The following is a 17,562-nucleotide window of genomic DNA, read 5'->3' as shown; positions in this document are numbered from 1 at the left end:
CATTCGTTCATATGGTGGGAAGTAAACTAACTGTAGAATCATGTGCCTGGATCTCTTTTTCTGCTGATGTACTGCACCCATTGTATTTTCTGTGAGATGTACATTGCTTTGGAGAAGAGTTTGCTAAATCACACACACATGTTATCTGAAACTTCTTGTCCCATACGGGGTCACGGGGAGCCGGAGCCTAACCCAGCAACGAAGGGTGCAAGGGATACACCCAGGACGGGAAGTCCATCAGAGGGCACCCCAAGTGGGACTCAAACCCCCCAGAGAGCAGGCACAGGCCAAACCCTCTGCGCTACTGCACCCCCTGCTAAATGTAAATATAATTGACTAATTCTTATGTTTCTTTAGAGGAAATTGTGTGTAGTAGAAACACAGAAGTAGCGCTGGTGGAATAAGGAGTGAACCCCAAATTGCATTGGTTAAAGTAAATAAGTAGAATCAGGTGTGTAAATTGGTCATTTATTCATTTAGCATATGCTTTTCTCCAAAGTGACACATCTCAGAGAACTGTAGAGTCCCACACATCAGCACAAGGAGAGACTTGGATGCAAACACATGATTCTTCAGTACGGTCAGTTTCTAATATTCCACCATACTGTATGAACCAGTTTATATCTGAGTTGCTACATACAGGCTTTTCCATTATTGAACAAGTTGTTAAACATGTTTATGTTCAATAATTTATCACGTGTTCACGAGATCAGGGCAAAGTGAGTCCGAAAGGGTAGAGTTTTGAGACCATTCTTAAACGTAGAGAGAGATTTAGTAGTTCTGAGTTAGAAGGGGAGGTCATTCCATCATATCTGATACGTGGGACCATCAAGCGCGTATAGGTGAATGATCATAGATTGGTTGGGGTGTAGCGAGTTATCGGGTCTTGTAGATATCTGGGAGCTGATTCGTTCCTTGTTTTGTAGGCAGTAACCAGAGTTTTGAATTTGATCCAGGCAGCTATAGGAAGCCATTGCAGAGAGACGAGGGGAGATACGGGGAAACGCTCTGGTAGGTCAAACACAACTCGTGCAGCAGCATTCTTTATCAGCTGAGAAGGTTTGATGGAGGAGGGTGGAAGACCAGACAGGAGAGAATTGGGGTAGTCAAGGTGGTATAACATCATGGCTTGGATCAGGAGCTGTGTAGAGTTTGTTAGATAGGGGCGGATCCTGCGGGTGTTATGCAGGATGTATCTGCAGGTCTGTGTTGATAGAAACACAAACTTGAGTGAATCATCACTCCTGGGCTCTTAGCCAGTGAGGTTGGCAAAATGAGTGAGTTGTCCAGTTTGATAGAGTTCTTGACAGGAGGATGGATCAGCTGGGCGGTGAAGAATCTGTTTCTGAGAGATTGAGTTGTAGCTGGTGATCAGGCATCTAGGCAGAGATGTCTGAGAGGCAGGCGGCAAATTGTTTCATTCATTTCATATGTTCGTTTTGAAATTTAGATTTCATGCATTTATTTTCGTATTTGATACTAGAATAATGACCATCCCTACAGGGTTCACATACTTTCAGGCAATACTAGTACACATAAAAAGGCAGCAGCATGGGCAGCAGCCTCAGCAGCTCATCACCAGCAGGTTCGTGAAAACTAATGAGCCGTGCATCTAGATCTGCAAGCACCGCAACGTTGGCCTTGCACTGTTCCACAGTTTTAGTGGCCTTAACTGTAGGCTGATGGAGGATAATAGTTGTGCAGATGTGGCAATGAAAAGATCCTTTAATATGGATGAATCCCACATCACACCTCCATCTGCGCTTCCTTTATTCCTCTTGAAAAGTGTCCAGGGGCTCTGTGTCCATTTTAAAGGCAAACATACACAGCAGCCCTCTGTGAAATGAGTTTGACACTGCTGCCCTAAGTCATATGGCAATTTCCAACATTTGCTCTGTCTACTAAATCACATCTCAAAAATTTAGGCTGTAAAAGTATGAAGCTGGTATAATTTGTTTGACATTCTTAATATTCTGAATCCATTACGGTAACGTAGTGTTTGACATGCACTTCATTCATTTCAGTTTTCAATAGGTAAGTTCCTTATTTTAAATTTATGCCAAAGAAAAAAATTGCGCGGCTGTTACGTTTGGATTATCGCTATGCAAGGAGAATAAGCCCAGAGAGATTGGACATTTGGGAAAACAGTTATGGACATGTTTACAAGTTTGTGCCAAATTTGAGTTCTGCATGACCCAGTTGTCTCTCAAAATAAAATGCCTAAAGTCATTCTGTACTTTCTGCGCAAGATGAGTTCGCTTGTACCTGTTTCGAAAAGTGAATTGTAGTTATTAGGGTGAGGGTGGTGGTCATTTATTTGGTCTGTCACGGATGCCATTTAAGGAGTTTATATTGACATTTATTCATTTAGCGGACACTTTTGTCCAAAGTGACTAACAATAATTTGCCATTTTATACAGGTGGATAATTTTTACTGGAGCAATTTAGGGTAAGTACCTTGCTTAAGGGGTGCTACAGCTGGAGGTGGGATTGAAACCTGTGACCTTTGGGTCCAAAGGGAGCAGCTAGCTGTCCCTATGTTTTCATGATAAACATTTTGTTGTTTATCTGACAATACTTTCCAAAGCGACTTACAATTATTTACCCATGTATTCAGCTGGGTAATTTTACTGGAGCAATTTGGGGTAAGTACCTTGCTCAAGGGAGGTGAGCTTCAAACCTACTCCATTCGTTTCTAGAGTATAAAACATGCGTGCACACACACAAGCGCTTCTTGCTCACAGTGTACAGGCTGCTCACACAGCGAGTGCCCAGGGAGTGCCAGCTCCCACCAAACAGGATGCTCTACGGGAGGTGGAAATGCAAAGGCTGCCATGTCAAGCTGTTCAGATGACACGGGCTTCTGGAGCGCTCCGTAAAGGAGAGGCGTAGCAGAGTTACGTGGGCAGAGCACCCTGTCCGAGCTGTCTCCTCGCCCTGATCCCGCTCAGGTTGCATGATTTGAACATCCTGATAGTCGGGCTGCATCTTGTTGGTTGTGGTTTGGTGCGCAGTGTCAGAGGGCTGCGGCACGATGCCGGTAGGACTCGTGCTGCTAAATGAGCCGCACAGTGATGCAGCCGTTGGGGAGAGGCACTGTATCACTGCAGCAGATCCTGACACGTTGCCTTCGTTCCTTCTGATCACGCTTCTTCTGCACGATGTCACCGCCGATCCCTCTTTTTGCCCTCATGCTGATACCTTGTGCAAACTTGTTACCAGGATCAAAGCATCGAACCATATTCTCAACAGCGATTGTTGCGTTGACCGACTGCTAAAATATCTTTGTTGGCTTCTGTGGTGCTTGATGATTAATTTTGAGTAAATCTTGTGTCTTTCTTATAGTTGTCAGAAAAATTTCTCGCTGTATTTAAACCGGTTAACAAGAAACTGAAATTTAAAAAGGACAATTTAACAAGAACTTGAGATGTATTGCTGTGATCTAGCTGCGTAGGTTTCTTCCCACAGTGTGCCCTTTGAATTGGTGGCCCTTGTTTTTAGTGTGTGTGTGTGTGTGTGTGTGTGTGTGTGTGTGTGTGTGTGTGTGTGTGTGTGTGTGTGTGTGTGTGTGTGTGTGAGAGGGTGAGTTGGCCCAGCAGTAGACTTGTGTGCCCTGCCCTGTGCTTCTGGGACAGAGATATTGATGATGGATGGGTCCTCTATCCTAACCATCACCGTCATCGCTGCTGGCTTCACATTTATTTGTAGGTGCTTGGAAACAGATGCATTGTTACCCGAGTTATTTGAAACCTGTACACACAGTCTTCATTGGGGATTTTCGCGCACACGTGATCTCACGTGTGATCCGTGTACCCTTTGTCATCAGCACCAACTTGCGGGATCATTGCAGTAGTGTCCATAGCCTGCTCTCTCTTTCCCCTGCAGTCTGCAGCCGGTGTATGGAGCACAACACCCCCCTCTAGACCCGCGAATACACCGCCCGTAAGTAGAGCCTTTAGTCTTTATGTGCCCCCCCCCCCACGACTTTTCAGTTTCTTAATAGGGCTTTGAATTTTTACACTGGAACATACATCATTGCTTAATTCTTTCAGTGGATAAATTGACCACGCATGTTTACTGCAGTGCTCATATCCATTTGGTATTGCTGTTTTTTTTAAAAATATTTTATTTTTTCCAATTTATTAACATTAACTAGAGGCATGAGTGCAGCGTAGAGGTCCCAGGCTTTGGTCTTGGAGGGACATGTTGGTGCACATTATCATTCCTACCTCCCCATTATTATTCTGGTCTGTACTCTGCTTCCACTTTGCACCTTTTAGAAGTTCATTTTCTGTGTTGTTTGTCCATTTCTCCTGCACATTGCACTTAAATACAGTATTCTTTTAAAGAGCAAGAACATAGTTTCATTTTTCTAATATAATGCACTCCTCTGGCAAAAAAAAAAAAAAAAATAGGTACTTCATACTGTGTGGAGAAGTAGGCCATTAGGGATAGATTGGAAGCCTGCGTATGCAGCGTACCAGGAATGAAGATTGAGTCTACTGTGCTGACGCTTTCTCCGAAATCGCGTTCATGAGTTGTTTTCCCTTTTTGCTGCTTCATTTGGAAACAAACTCATTCCATTTGTTCTCAGCACGACTGGTTGCCATTTGCTGAGTCCTTTACCCCATATTGTCTTCTCCTTCCTCTGTTTGAATCTTCACCTAAATGTGCAGTGCTCCCTGCCTTTGTGCTGGGAATCATTTCCATGTCTGTGACTCTGTCTCTCGCCTGGTGTATTTGCAGGTTTCTCAAAGAGGCTTCAAAGACCAACGCCCTTTCCATCAAGTCCAAGAAAGTCTCCAGCTTCCACGAGTTTGCACGGAGCACCAATGACGCGTGGGACATAGGCGATGATGAGGACGAGGACTTCCTCCCCCCATCCACACCCCCTGTTCCCCAGCCCTCTGCCCCAGCATCATCCGCAAACCTCAGCATGAGCGAGAGCCAGCTTGCAGACAGGCGGACGGTGGTGAAAGAGGAGGATGGCCCAGGCAAGGTGAGGACTGGAAGCCAGCAGACCAACGGCAGGGTGGTCAAGTCCAACAGTGAAGCCCAGCTCAGTACATCAGCAGGTGAGCCGCACTGAGATTTTCCCCTGTGTAATAAATAACGTGTCTGTCGTGACCTGAATTAAACTGCACGCTTTGGAGTTCCTCAAACACAGGAAGCACTCTTCAGCTGTCAAAGATCTTAGCATCATAGCTTTTGAGAGATATCTGTGCAGCATTCAGTATGATTGCATTATAAAATTACAGGTGGGCCTCAACTTACAGGGTTCTAAGTCCACTTCATTACAAACCCTCTTGTACTGTACTACATAAACCATACAGATAAACAATTAACAGTACAGTATAATCAATTAATATGCATAAGGGCTGTGTTGTATAAGGGCTTTATTTTTTGATAATTTCACACATGATTTATGTTAAAGTAATATTAATATAGCATAATAGACAATGCAGTATTTTCACTTTTATTTCCAATTTTTTCCTTTTCATTGTTTTAAAAAAAAAAAAAAAAAAAAAAGGCACCTTGAACTGAATCACAGACAAAACGTGCTGAAAATGTTTTTGTAAATAAAATGCAGTTGCTCATAGACACAGTGAATGAGTCAATATGAAATACAGGTGCCGGGCGATGCTGTCGTACAGCAGATGGAGCGGTGGCGTTAGATGTTACCACAAAATGCCCAGTCTCCAAAAAATGAGATAAATAAGGTTGATGGGATGGCCATTGTAAGTCAAGGACCAGTGTTTCTTCAACACTGCACTTAAGCCTGAGGACCTGATGCTGTTATTTTTTTTATTTTATTTTATTTAAAACAACTGCTCAATCCTTAGTCAGGGACTGATACGTGTGGAGGCAACAGGTGAGACTCCCGCATGGATGCTGATCTAAGACGAAGGCGCACGTGTTGCCTTCTGGGTAAACGGAAGCGCCACACCTGGGCCTCTCCCAAACTGAGGCTGTGCTCTGCCCCAACTTATGCATTGTTTTCCCTGCAATCTGAGACATCTGGGGGGGATAACCGGTTTACTGTCAACAATACCTCGAATCAGGGCCGTTCACTGTAGTGGCAAAGTTGGCTAAGGGCACCGATCGGCTGATGTTTACTGCGTGTTGGGAGGGGAACAATGACTTGTTCAAAGGCTGAAATCCTTTGCAAGCCCCTGCTAGGTGTATTTGTGGAGCTCTGGCATTGTGCCTGGTCATGGGAAGCTAATCCGTTGGCCATTGCACATTTATTCTTGCTCTGATACTGAAAAAAGAAAATACGCGATTCAGCATTCAGAAGAATAGCAGAATAATCCCCCGCATTTGCACTCTTTGTCCAGGGTTGCTATTCCTGTGTAAGACGGCACTGTGTAACCAACTGCCTTGTTTTGTCCTTACTCTTGTCACCCCATCCCCGCAGTTCGCTCTCCCCTTCAGAAACAACAGTCCCTCCCGATCCGTCCCATCATCCCGCTGGTCGCTCGTATTTCGGACCAGAACGCCTCAGGAGCCCCGCCCATGGCCGTACGGGAGAAGAGCCGCCTGGACAAGTTCCGGCAGCTTCTGGGCAGCCCTAACACCGACCTCGGTGAGCATCGCTTCATTCCCCACCTTATCCTCTTCCACAAGCCAGAGGATTCCACACGCAATGGGTGTGAGGTGTCAGCCACAACGTCTACGTTTTCAGCGCCCGCAGGGTGTGCCGATCCATTGAGAAACGCAGCTTCACAAACACATTTCTTCACCCTCTTTTGTAGAGATGTCTCACAGTCTCTGATTTCAGTTAAGTGAACCGTTGACTCCACCCCTGCAAAACAACTGCTGGCACTTTAAGTTAATTTGAAGAAAAAAAGGAAAACTAATTAAAATGTTTAACATTTGTCCCTGCTAACTATATTCCGCAAAGTCTACTCGCACATATTTTGGACATCTGACGTGGCTCAGGTGTTATTGGAAGGAAAGTAAGTCCCGACAAAAGTGCACCAAGAACCCGGGTTCTCCACACGCTGCTCCTTTCCTTAAATAGCTCAGCTTGTCTGCTGGAGCAGTACTGTGAGCCTTTGAGGGAATGGCCTTAAAGATTAACCCAGGTGAGCTTGTATCCTGTATGGCAGCCAGCCGCAGGAATGCAGAACGGTCCCGCTCGCTGGCCATATGTCTTGGTAAGACAAGACGCTGCAGGACTGTCCAGCTATTCTGTACTTGCGGGCAGCAACAGTGCAGCGATTGCGGCGACCGCGTCTCGAGATGTTTACTTTTACATTCATTCATTTAGCAGACACTTTTCTCCGAAGCGACGTACGTCTCGGAGAACAATACAAAAAATCAATTGCGCCAACAGGAGATTGGATGCGTATACTTGATTCTAGGGTACAGTGAATTTGTCACATACCACAGTAGAAACCAGTGTACATTACAGGAGGAACTCCATATAGATTTCTCCATTAATGCACAATCGGTAAATGTAAATAATGCCACAACACAGCACAAACATGATATTTTGTATTGAATTCATTTGCAAGAATGACCCATGGACTCAGAAGCCCTTGGTGTTTGCCCAAGTGCCATCTCTGAACTCGGAGATGATTGAGTCGGGTTGAAGCTCAGAGGTTGTTGGGCTGGTGTTGCTTTGGGAGGACATGCAGAGGCATTTAGGAGCTTTCCTCTTATACCGGAGGAGGTCAGTGCTGCTTTGTCCATTTAAATGAAATGACATGCTGCCCTTATCACAGGTAGTTTCAAAAAGTTCTTCTGTGCTTTTTATTTAGCTACGGAGGTGCCATAACAGCAACGGCAAACATATGTAAAATTATTTTGCATGGTTTCCATTGCTTAGCAACTCTCAGCTGTAGGGATATGGAACAAGTCAGAGGCTGTCTAAGATGGGGTGTATGGCATTGAGTAGTATAGCTGCAGTGTCTTACTCCTGCACCTCCTGGCAGCTTTCATCAATGACCAGTGGGGGGAGATAGTGTTCCACCGTCACACATTGCAGCGCTTGAGGCCTGGGGTTGTCAGGATTACAAGTCCTAAGAGTGAGTGACTGATGCTGTGCTCTCTTGTTAAAAGATGCTCCTCTGCAAACCTCTTGGTACTCAGTCGCCCCTGTTTGCTCCTTTGTCTTAAACTTTATGTTTAATTAACTTTTCTCATAACTTAACTTTGGCCCAGTCAATGGCTGGGTCATAAAAATATAAATGCCGTGTAAAAATAATTAGCATGTTTAATGCTTTTAATTATCATTAATGTGCCTCTTTTTATTATTTTAACTGATTTATTATAGTTATATTACCTTATAATAATCATCATTATTCATTGAAGCTTTTTTTTAATCTGATAATTGCTGATTGTCTTAACTTCTAAGAGGGTAACCATTTTAATTTGCGTACATCGCCTGTTTAACCTTTCTTCTTGTTTGGACTCCCTTTCACGGAAAGGGCCGTTGCTGTTTCTTGGAGAGCTGGTGCCGTATGCTCATCTTTTGAAAAGCGGGCGCTGCTCTCCCTCAGTGGCACTCAGCGGTGAGTGGTTTTGATGTCTGTTCTCTGCTCTGTGCCCAACAGAGGAGCTCAGGAAGCACAGCTGGTCCGGAATCCCCAGGGAGGTGCGGCCCATTACCTGGAGACTTCTGTCGGTGAGCCTCCGTGCCGCTCCGAGTTTGTCGGCAGGCCATCTGTAACGGCATGCGTGAGCTGCACGTTCACATATCCCCACGCTCAAGGAAGAATAGGCATCCCTCCCAGATTTTGCCATGATGATGTTCAGACAAGAAACTTAAGACTATGTCATGAAACCTTACGTTATGCGTTTCAGCAGCAGATGCCTTTAACCACTGTGGCTTACACCCGTTGCGATTTTATGCATTCATATACTTGGATACTATAAGTGAACTTAGAGTAAAGAGCTCAGGTCAGGTGTAAAGAGCATAGTAATGTCCTTCCTCATGAGGGACTGCAAAGGGATGAGGTACAAGTAGTCTAAGGCAGTAAGTGAGCTGTCGCTCGATCAACGGATGATCAGTAAGTGGGTCAATCTGTAAATCCATCAGTACACTCATTTCTAACATAACGGGCATAATTCTTTCAGAGAAATCGCCCTATTGGGAAATTTTATTTTTCTCTCCTCTGTTTTGAAGGGGTCAGATTGTCATTAACATTACTTCATTTAGCAGACGCTTTTCTCCAAAGCGACTTCGGATAAACACTAATGTTATTATCCCACACACTTTATTCACCAAGGTGACTTGCACTGCTAGATACACTACTTACACTGGGTCACTCATCCATACATCAGTGAAACGGTGTCACTCGCACCCTATGGGTGGCTTAGTCACATTCACCTGAACAGCATGTCTTTGGACTGTGGGAGGAAACCAGAGGACCCATTCAAGTCTGTTTCTCATGGAAAAAAAGTGATTCCTAGACAAGTTACCTAAGTAATAGTACAAACTTGAAAGGTATGTTAAGGTATGAAAAGTTATATATGTGAGGAGATTGTAATTAAAGCTGTTAGTACAGCTTAAATGATGCAGTTGAATGTTTATTGTTATTGGTTAATGATTCCCCAGTTAGAATCCCTTCACTTGATGTAGTATCTTTGGTCAAGGTACTTACCCTTAATTACTGCTGTAAAAATTTACCAAGGGGTACATATTGATAGCTATTATAAGCAGCTTAATGTAGTAATTAAAATATATTAATAGTATTCTGCTATTTGAATTGTGGTTGATATTTAAGTTATTGTTTATGTAATAGAAAATGGTATATAACTGGTCTTGTTGCGGAAAAGCGTGACAATGTTAAACTAAAATAAAATGGCAGACTGACACAACTTTGAGACACCTAGTGTTTACCGCAGTCCAAAAATGTATAATACCATTAGCTATTGTACAGAATAAAATACCTGCATTGGTATTAAAATGATCCCGTAATGTTGTACCGAATAAAAAGCCTGTTGTACGAAAAAGTGGTTGTGCATTCGTAAACTTGCAGCTGCTTTTCATTGTAAGGAATCCCGTTACATAAGGGCTGCGTGAAATCGGTGTTTCCTCCCAGGTGGAGGCTCGAACCTGGATAGATTTATGACTTTTGTTGGTCTTTGTTGTTTGACAGCTTGTTGGCTTCCCTGCTGCATTCTTATTACAGCCTCATGAGCAGTTTGCTTGTCTTCCTTTTCATCTGCGAATATTAAACGGACAGATAGATTTGCACTGTTAATCGGGACCCGTATCCCATACTTCCCTTGCGTGTCGTTTCTCCGAAGTCACCCTTTTGCCGTCAGCCTTCTGGCGTTCGGCTCGTCCTGTTTGTACATGGGCTCCGAGTGATCGGTGCGGCCATCTCCTCCTGTCTTCGCTGCTCACCTGTCAGCGGGCGAGGAGTCGGACACGGGGCAAACTTCACGCATGCACATGTATACGTGTGCAAAACATGCTCCATCCAGGCGACTCCTTGTGCGTGAGTTCAAGGGTGGCTGGCTCCTGTCCTACTGCAGCGAGCAAGCCTCTCGCGTACGCATCTGGAATGGCTCTACACACGATGATGAGCGTGAGCCCGGAGCCCCAACGCTCGCAGAAGCGGGCTCCACGCATACCAATGATCACTTGTTGTTCACCGGCACACAATCAAGTCATGTCATGCTTAAGAAACAAGATTTAGGACCAAAAGGTAATTAGTTCAAATTACAAGGATAACTGCTTTTTAGCCTTAAGCAACTCGCCTAAGTCTTGCTGTTTTATTTTTTGTTTAGCTGATGATTTTCTCTAAAGCAGAGTTCAGTGTTAAGGACTTACAATGATTTACCCATTTTATACAAAGGTAGTTTTTTCCTGCAATTTGTGGTAAGTACCTTCTCAGGGGTATAAGGAGAAGGAGATTCAAAACAAACATTTTTCCAGTCTAGGGCTCTTGACCTGCGGGCTGGGAGGTGTCTCCCACAAAATATATTGCAATCACTTCATTGATTGTGGGGTTGGATGGGGGTGTGAACATCAGGTTCACTTTCATCCGCAGTGTGAGGGTAAAAAAGGTTAAGAATCCCTGATTGACTCCGTGACCCTGTCAAAACTAATGACTTCGTAGAGCTGGTCCTAAATATTATACATAGGATGAATTGCAGTGCTTGGAGTTGGTGCTGGATGTCACTAGTTCAGTGGACACCCACTGGAGGCGGGGGGGGCAATTGCAGGAGCTACATTACACAAAGGAGCCTGTCTTTCGTACAGTAATGCATACCCAACTCTGTGAGTGTGAGAGAGGGAGATGGCACAACTCCTATCTCATTCGTACACACACACAAAGTTCACACGGACTGGAGGCACTGCTTCTGGCACACACTCCTGGTTGTATCGTGGTCTGTTTTTATTTAATTATATATGTACATTCCCGCTTTCTTTTGCCACTAATTGACTATTCAGGCCTGGAACCAAGCCCGTCTTTAATGTGGATCTGAATATTTATCTCCCTGACGCCGACCTTCTGTTCCCGTATGCGTGGAACGTGGTGTGGGGTGCTGGAGGGGTGGGGGTCTGCTGCCGTTCCATCCGCCTTTTCTCTCTGCAACGTCACACAGTGGTCCCATCAGCCTTCGGTTGGCTTCGGTGGCACTGCATGTTCCTACTCCTTCCTCAAAGCGCTGCGGAGACCGCTTGGCTCACAGCTCTCCCCACCCCACCCGGGTTCGGATGCAGTCCCTCCCTCTGTTTGGGAACACAACTTGTTTTGCTGTAACTCCAGCCCGATATCCCAGGCGCCGACGAGCGACCGTACCGCTACCTTTCCAAGGCTCCCCCGTGGAGTGTGCCCTCCCCCAGCTGGGTTGTTGTTTGTTGCAGGACTGTTGTTAGGGCCACATGCAGAGCAGCAGCCGGCCCCTTGCACTCTTATTAAAGAGACTGCACACGCTGCGCTGGAATAAGCAAAGGTGGTGCCTTCACCTCCGTGTGACAGCAGTAACGCCAGCATTCAGGGAAGAACAGCAAAAATTTAATTCAGCGCAATTGTCATTTTCATTACCTTCCCATTTTTCTTTGGTTGCCAGCTAAGCGAGGGTGCGCCTGCAAATCCGCAGCATTTTACACGCCGCGTTCCGGGTGTCGCCGGTAAAGCAAAGTGCGAGGACAGAGAAGCGAGCGAGCCAGCAGTGTCTCAGCGGGTGTATTAATATTTGATGAGCTCATCGCTGCTATGGGATCACTGGTCCACGCTGTGACTTAGAGTCAAGGGACCCCTGGCACCCACACAGCTCACGTGGCGGGACAGCTTGCCATTCCGTAGGTCACCTCAGACAAGGTGGACACGTTGTACAGTCTACAGTAATTTATTAATGTATGGATTGGTTCTGTTTTATTAAACCTTAAATCAAATAAAACGAGGTATTCTGCTTACCCTGAGATTTCTGAAAACCAAATATGGACACATCGATCATTCAAAGCCATTTTTTAAAAATGTGATTGATCGGGTTATTAATATCGAGCGACAGCTGGACAGTGGGAATGGAGACTCTTGGAGGAGCCCGTGTAGCACTCGGAGCTCCGTGTCATTTATTTGTGTGATACGGTGATAATTAACCTGCTGATGGAATTTACTCAGGTAAGCAGCGTTCAGCTGAAATGTAAAAAAGAATTGCTGTTCCTCATTGCATATCTATATGTGCTTTTAGCCTAAACAGTGTAGAACACAGAAGGCAGGTAGTGGCCCAAATCTGTCATTTTTAATGTTGCATGTCACCTAATGCACTGTAATCTCAGAATCAGACATTATCCAGAGTAAGGACTGCGGGGGTATCGATGGCTACAAATCTAAGCCCAAGTCGAAGGTCTGATTTATTTATACGGTGTGTATATACATACATATTGCTAATAGCCTAGAAATCTAAAATAAAATCCATAAACATGGTTGTTGAAGTTTCCCCCCTGGTGGTAAGCGGTTGTGTGGGTAAAATTAGGCACGCACAGTAGCGCCCCCTGGTGGTGTTTGGCTGCATGTTTATGGGTACGCCGCTGAATGACACTACCGCTGTTTGATGTAATGCAGTAACTGTTGCCTCCCATTTGCCTCCGAAAATCCTCCCTTGCTTTCGACAACTGCGAGGTGTGCGGGTTGGATGAGCAGAATCAACATAAAGCTGTTATGCTTTTTCTGAATGCTCTTTTTGTCGAATAATGGCGAGGAGATCCAAGAAGAGGAGATTGCTCTACAGCATTGATAGTCGGTTCTTGAAGCAGCAATCTGTGCAGTATCCCCCCCACCTTCTGTAAATGTTCATTAATGCTCTGCATGTTGTACTGCCCCAGCAGCACGTTGCATCGATGCCAGTGAAGTCCATTAGAATTAGTTGGTTATTGAATTTGCTTTGGGGAGGAAAGTGGGAGGGGGAGAGAAATGAGCAGAGTAGGATATAAAAGAATAAAGAGAGGAAGTGGGTGATCCTAACCAAAACTGTCATTGAAATGGAGGGATGTTTAACTTCTTAAAATTCAATACATACTTATGTCTTTTTTTTTTAAATGTAAACATCTGCAGACACAGGTACGGTTGCATGTGCACGGCAGCATTTAGGTTTTAATTTATTTCTGTCTCATGCAGACACAACAGGATTAAACTAAATAAGAAATGGGATTTAGCAATGGAAATGACAGCGCTGAGCTGGGATAAATGTTCCCCACAGAGCTGGAGAAGACCGAAAAAACCGCTGTTTGCGATGTTTGGCAAGCAGTACTCGGGGTGTGTCTGTGTCCAGCACTGTGATTGTGTGCTGTCAGTGGCTTTGATTTGGGGATTAAGCTTCAATCGGGGACTAATGTGGCAAGCGCCCGAGGCAGACTCTGGCTTCACTGCCCTAATGAATTACAGAAGGGAGGCGCTGTCAACTTGAGCACTGGGTCATGTACTCCTCCACTGTGTCCCTCTTTCTCAGGGGTACCTACCTGCTAACATGGAGCGGAGGGAGCTGGTCCTGAAGCGCAAGAGGGAGGAGTACTTTGGCTTCATCGAGCAGTATTACCACTCGAGAACGGACGAGCATCACAGGGACACCTACAGGCAGGTGTGTGTCTCCCAGCACGCTGACTCCCATTTTCCAAGGCTTTCTTGTACTTGCACGGATGTTCCAGCCGCAGCAGTATGTAACCTATCAGGGAATTTGGCAGTCCATTGTGGAATGTGTACCAATCCAAAGGTTTAGCCATCCCCAGTAGCACTGGTGACCTCTTGCACTGGTCAGAGTGGGAATCTCAGACCTCTCATGGAGGAACTACAGCCATGACAGGCCTTGCGTGGGCTACTGGGTACATCATTCCACCCAGCAGTCTGGACCACTCTGGGGATATGGTGTGGCTGCATGGATGGTAGCTGATGTCACACACTGAGTTTCTCGCTCGTCCTCGTTGCTGTCCTGTTCTTGCAGTTTAGAATTAAACGCATCACATAACAGGTTACTCTGGTGGTGGTATTTCTCTATTCTGACTTTTTTTTTTTTTATTGTTGCTGAGTCACAACTGAACGTAAAATTCTCCAGTAACTGTCCCCAAACTGCAACGGAAGAAGATGATCCAGGGTGAACCCTCCAGCATGAACCGCATGTGAAGTGCTTCTGCAGGTTTTATTGGGCCGTTGGAAGCAGCTGCGCAGGGAGCCGAATTCCCTGGAGAGGGGAAAGCGATTATTTGACAGGTGCGGTCACATGACCCGTTGCTTGACCATACCTGTAAAGAAATGTAACCAGGGGCCATGAGCCCTTGGCACAGTTCCACTTTTGTGTGACATCCCACTCTGTAAATCTCCTAGTGCCTGATGCATCACTTCCTAAACCTGCATTCGCTTTCAGAGACAGTCCTCCCCCCCCCCCCTTCTCATGCTAACATAACTGTTCAAGGTGTTCTTTGTGGCATGTTAGCAGGGGGGGTAATTTGTACTGGGAAAAACTTTTTTTGGACACCAACAAGGGGATTGATTGCTTGACAGTGAAGTTGGAAGAATCCCTGCTGCCCTTCATTTCACAGCTGATGACCAGGAGCCTGTTGAATTCCATACCTCCTTATTCAAAGGGAAAAAAAGATTTTCTTTTAAATATTAATTTTATTTTGTTTGGGTAGTTTGGTTCCAGCTTCCCAAAAGCTGTTAAATATTTACGGGCCTGGACGGGTCTGAACTTTGGTATAAATATTCCAAGAGAGCTTTTGAAGGTGAAACACGGAACAGGATTCAGGAACTTGCTTGGAAGGGGTCTGAGCTTAACATGGGCTGCTGATGACCAGACTGGTGTTTTTTTTTAACACACACACACACACACACACACACACACACACACACACACACACACAGCCTTGCATCTCTTTCCTACTATTTTGGATCTTGTTTCAAAGGCGGCTGGACTCTGGAGCCCAGGACTCGATGGGTTGTGCCGGCCCACAAGAAGATGCACACCATGCCGGATTGGGGAGGAGGACCAAAAGGGAATAAAACAGCATCTGTGTTTGCCATTTTTTGAATCATTCAAAGTCTTACAAAAGAAATTTTTTTTTTTTTTCTGTTCTTTCCTTTTTTCTCCCTTTTCTTTTACTACATCACGTTAATGAGTCTGGGCAAAATCAATACCCTTACAGGCTGTAAAACTCAAGTTAATGGTGCAGGACTAGTGCTCTATCTTGCCTTTCTCCCTTTTCCTTCTTGGTGTTTCCCCTGTGCTTTCTCCATCGCCATGCCCAGAGTAAATCAGGCCACGGTCATCATGTGTATTTATGGGACCTCTGGATCCCGTCACAGCGGCCCCCTTCGGTCTGGAGCTCGCGGCTAATGCTCCATAAAGCCCCTTGATTCCAGGAAGAGGCTGGCCGGAGCCACCGGCCTGGATCTGCCCCACAGTCCTGTCCCCTTCTGGACCTAGCCATTATGACTTCACAATGAGATGTTCTTTGTATGTGATGGGGGAGAGAGTTGGCAAGGGCATTGAAGGTGCAGAGGAACTAGTATGAACCCTGGTCTTGGAGGAATTGAAGCTGAATAAAATGGAAAGATGAAAAGACTAGACCATTCCCACTAGAGGAAAGGGAGACTTTGGAAAGAAAGTATTTCTGTGTGTCGGTGGCCTCTACTCATAACAGTAGCAGTTCCTGCGTTGCTCTCTTTTCCAGATCCATATTGATATTCCCAGGACGAACCCTCTGATCCCGCTTTTCCAGCAGCCGTTGGTACAGGAGGTGAGTGCTGCAGAAAAGGCTGTCACACCAGTGTGATTCCCAGAAAAGGACTCGTAAGTTGGTCAGCTCTCTGTGCACCGCATTTGCTGCAGGTTACGAGGTTTTCAGTCGAGCTGAGCTCGTAATAGGCAAGCCCCGATTGGGATTCGGGCTGAACGCGTCACGTGTTCAAGTTCAACCTAGTCCGTTACATCAGAACTCAGTATCATTTGTCAGTCTGAAACTGAATTAATGTTCATTTGAAAATAAGTGGTGTAATGGCAGGAAGATAAAGGCTTTTGGTTTTTTTAAATAATTGGTCAAACATAGTTTCTATGAACAAATTTGAGTGCTAATGGATGAATAAGCCTAAAACTACATCCACGTCCCAGTATTGGAACCAAAATCACTCCGAAATCTGTGCATAAAGTAGGGGTCAAGATACCAAAGGAGCTATTCTTTAAAGGAATTTTTCTTTTTCCTTAAGGGAAAAATTTTAATGAATTTAATTTTGATCTCAGACCCACACAAGTATATTTAAAAAAAGAAAAAGGGGGGGGGGGAAGAGTAGTAATGTTCTAATAATGAGAAAACATGTCATAATAATGTGTTCTTATTGGATTAATTTCCTTATGTTTTATTATCAGTGTTCTTTTTTTAATCAGATTAGTCACCTCTTTTGAGTTTCAGAAGGTGCAATAGTGTGTATATTAGTGTGTGTGTGTGTGTGTGTGTGTGTGTGTGTGTAATAGTGAATGTAGTTTAATGTGACTAAATTGGATACGTTACAGATATTCGGTCTGTGGGCAGTTAATTTTCATAAACATTTCCACAGTGACACATAAATGGTAATATAAGAACAATTGCAACTATACTTTTTCAGCTTTACAAAGAGTTTATGTGTGTAGTAGACATTAAGAATAGAATGTCAAGGTGGGAAATGGAAACAGAAAATCGTTCTATGGGCATTATTTATGAATGGTCTGACTCGGTGAGGAGTTCTGCTGCGATGTGATGTGCAGGAAGTCAGTTTTACAACACTTTGTATGGTTGATTACAGTTAATCTTTCTCTTACCCGTCTCGCTACACTTCAGCATTGACAAACATGCTTCTGTGACTTGCAAACGCATAGTGCGTGGTCTGCTGTAGACGTGTACTGAGATAGGGCACATTCCCGCCATCTCTAGCCTTTGTTCACGACTGCTTTTGTGTTTATCCAGTGGGGCTAGTTAATCTTATTTCGGTTGTACGGTCAAAGATCTCTCACCCTGGATTTGGTGCACTTGCAGGTTAAAAAGCACAGATAGCCAAGGAGTCCTTCTTCTGAGTTGCAGTACAAATTACTATAGTCTGGATAAGCGAATATCCACATAATGAGGGTCTGTGT

The 17,562-nt window shown here is 44.8% G+C and overlaps 1 protein-coding gene across 2 annotated transcripts in view; it reads left to right on the top strand.

Annotated features, from left to right (window-relative positions):
* The window catches only part of tbc1d22b (TBC1 domain family, member 22B), a 38,639-nt gene that overhangs the window by 3,659 nt on the left and 17,418 nt on the right, over positions 1 to 17,562 (top strand). Inside the window, exons 2-7 of one of the 2 annotated variants that reach the window (XM_018745700.1) lie at positions 3,886 to 3,942; positions 4,747 to 5,075; positions 6,419 to 6,586; positions 8,562 to 8,632; positions 13,915 to 14,043; positions 16,130 to 16,195. In XM_018745700.1, the coding sequence (XP_018601216.1) occupies positions 3,886 to 3,942; positions 4,747 to 5,075; positions 6,419 to 6,586; positions 8,562 to 8,632; positions 13,915 to 14,043; positions 16,130 to 16,195 (820 nt within the window). The remainder of the gene's footprint in view (positions 1 to 3,885; positions 3,943 to 4,746; positions 5,076 to 6,418; positions 6,587 to 8,561; positions 8,633 to 13,914; positions 14,044 to 16,129; positions 16,196 to 17,562) is intronic. The other variant, XM_018745701.1, reaches the window with a different exon arrangement.

The sequence above is a fragment of the Scleropages formosus genome, chromosome 1 (assembly GCF_900964775.1).
Source record: "Scleropages formosus chromosome 1, fSclFor1.1, whole genome shotgun sequence".
NCBI classification, from domain to species: domain Eukaryota; kingdom Metazoa; phylum Chordata; class Actinopteri; order Osteoglossiformes; family Osteoglossidae; genus Scleropages; species Scleropages formosus.
This window is presented reverse-complemented; position numbering and strand designations above follow the sequence as displayed.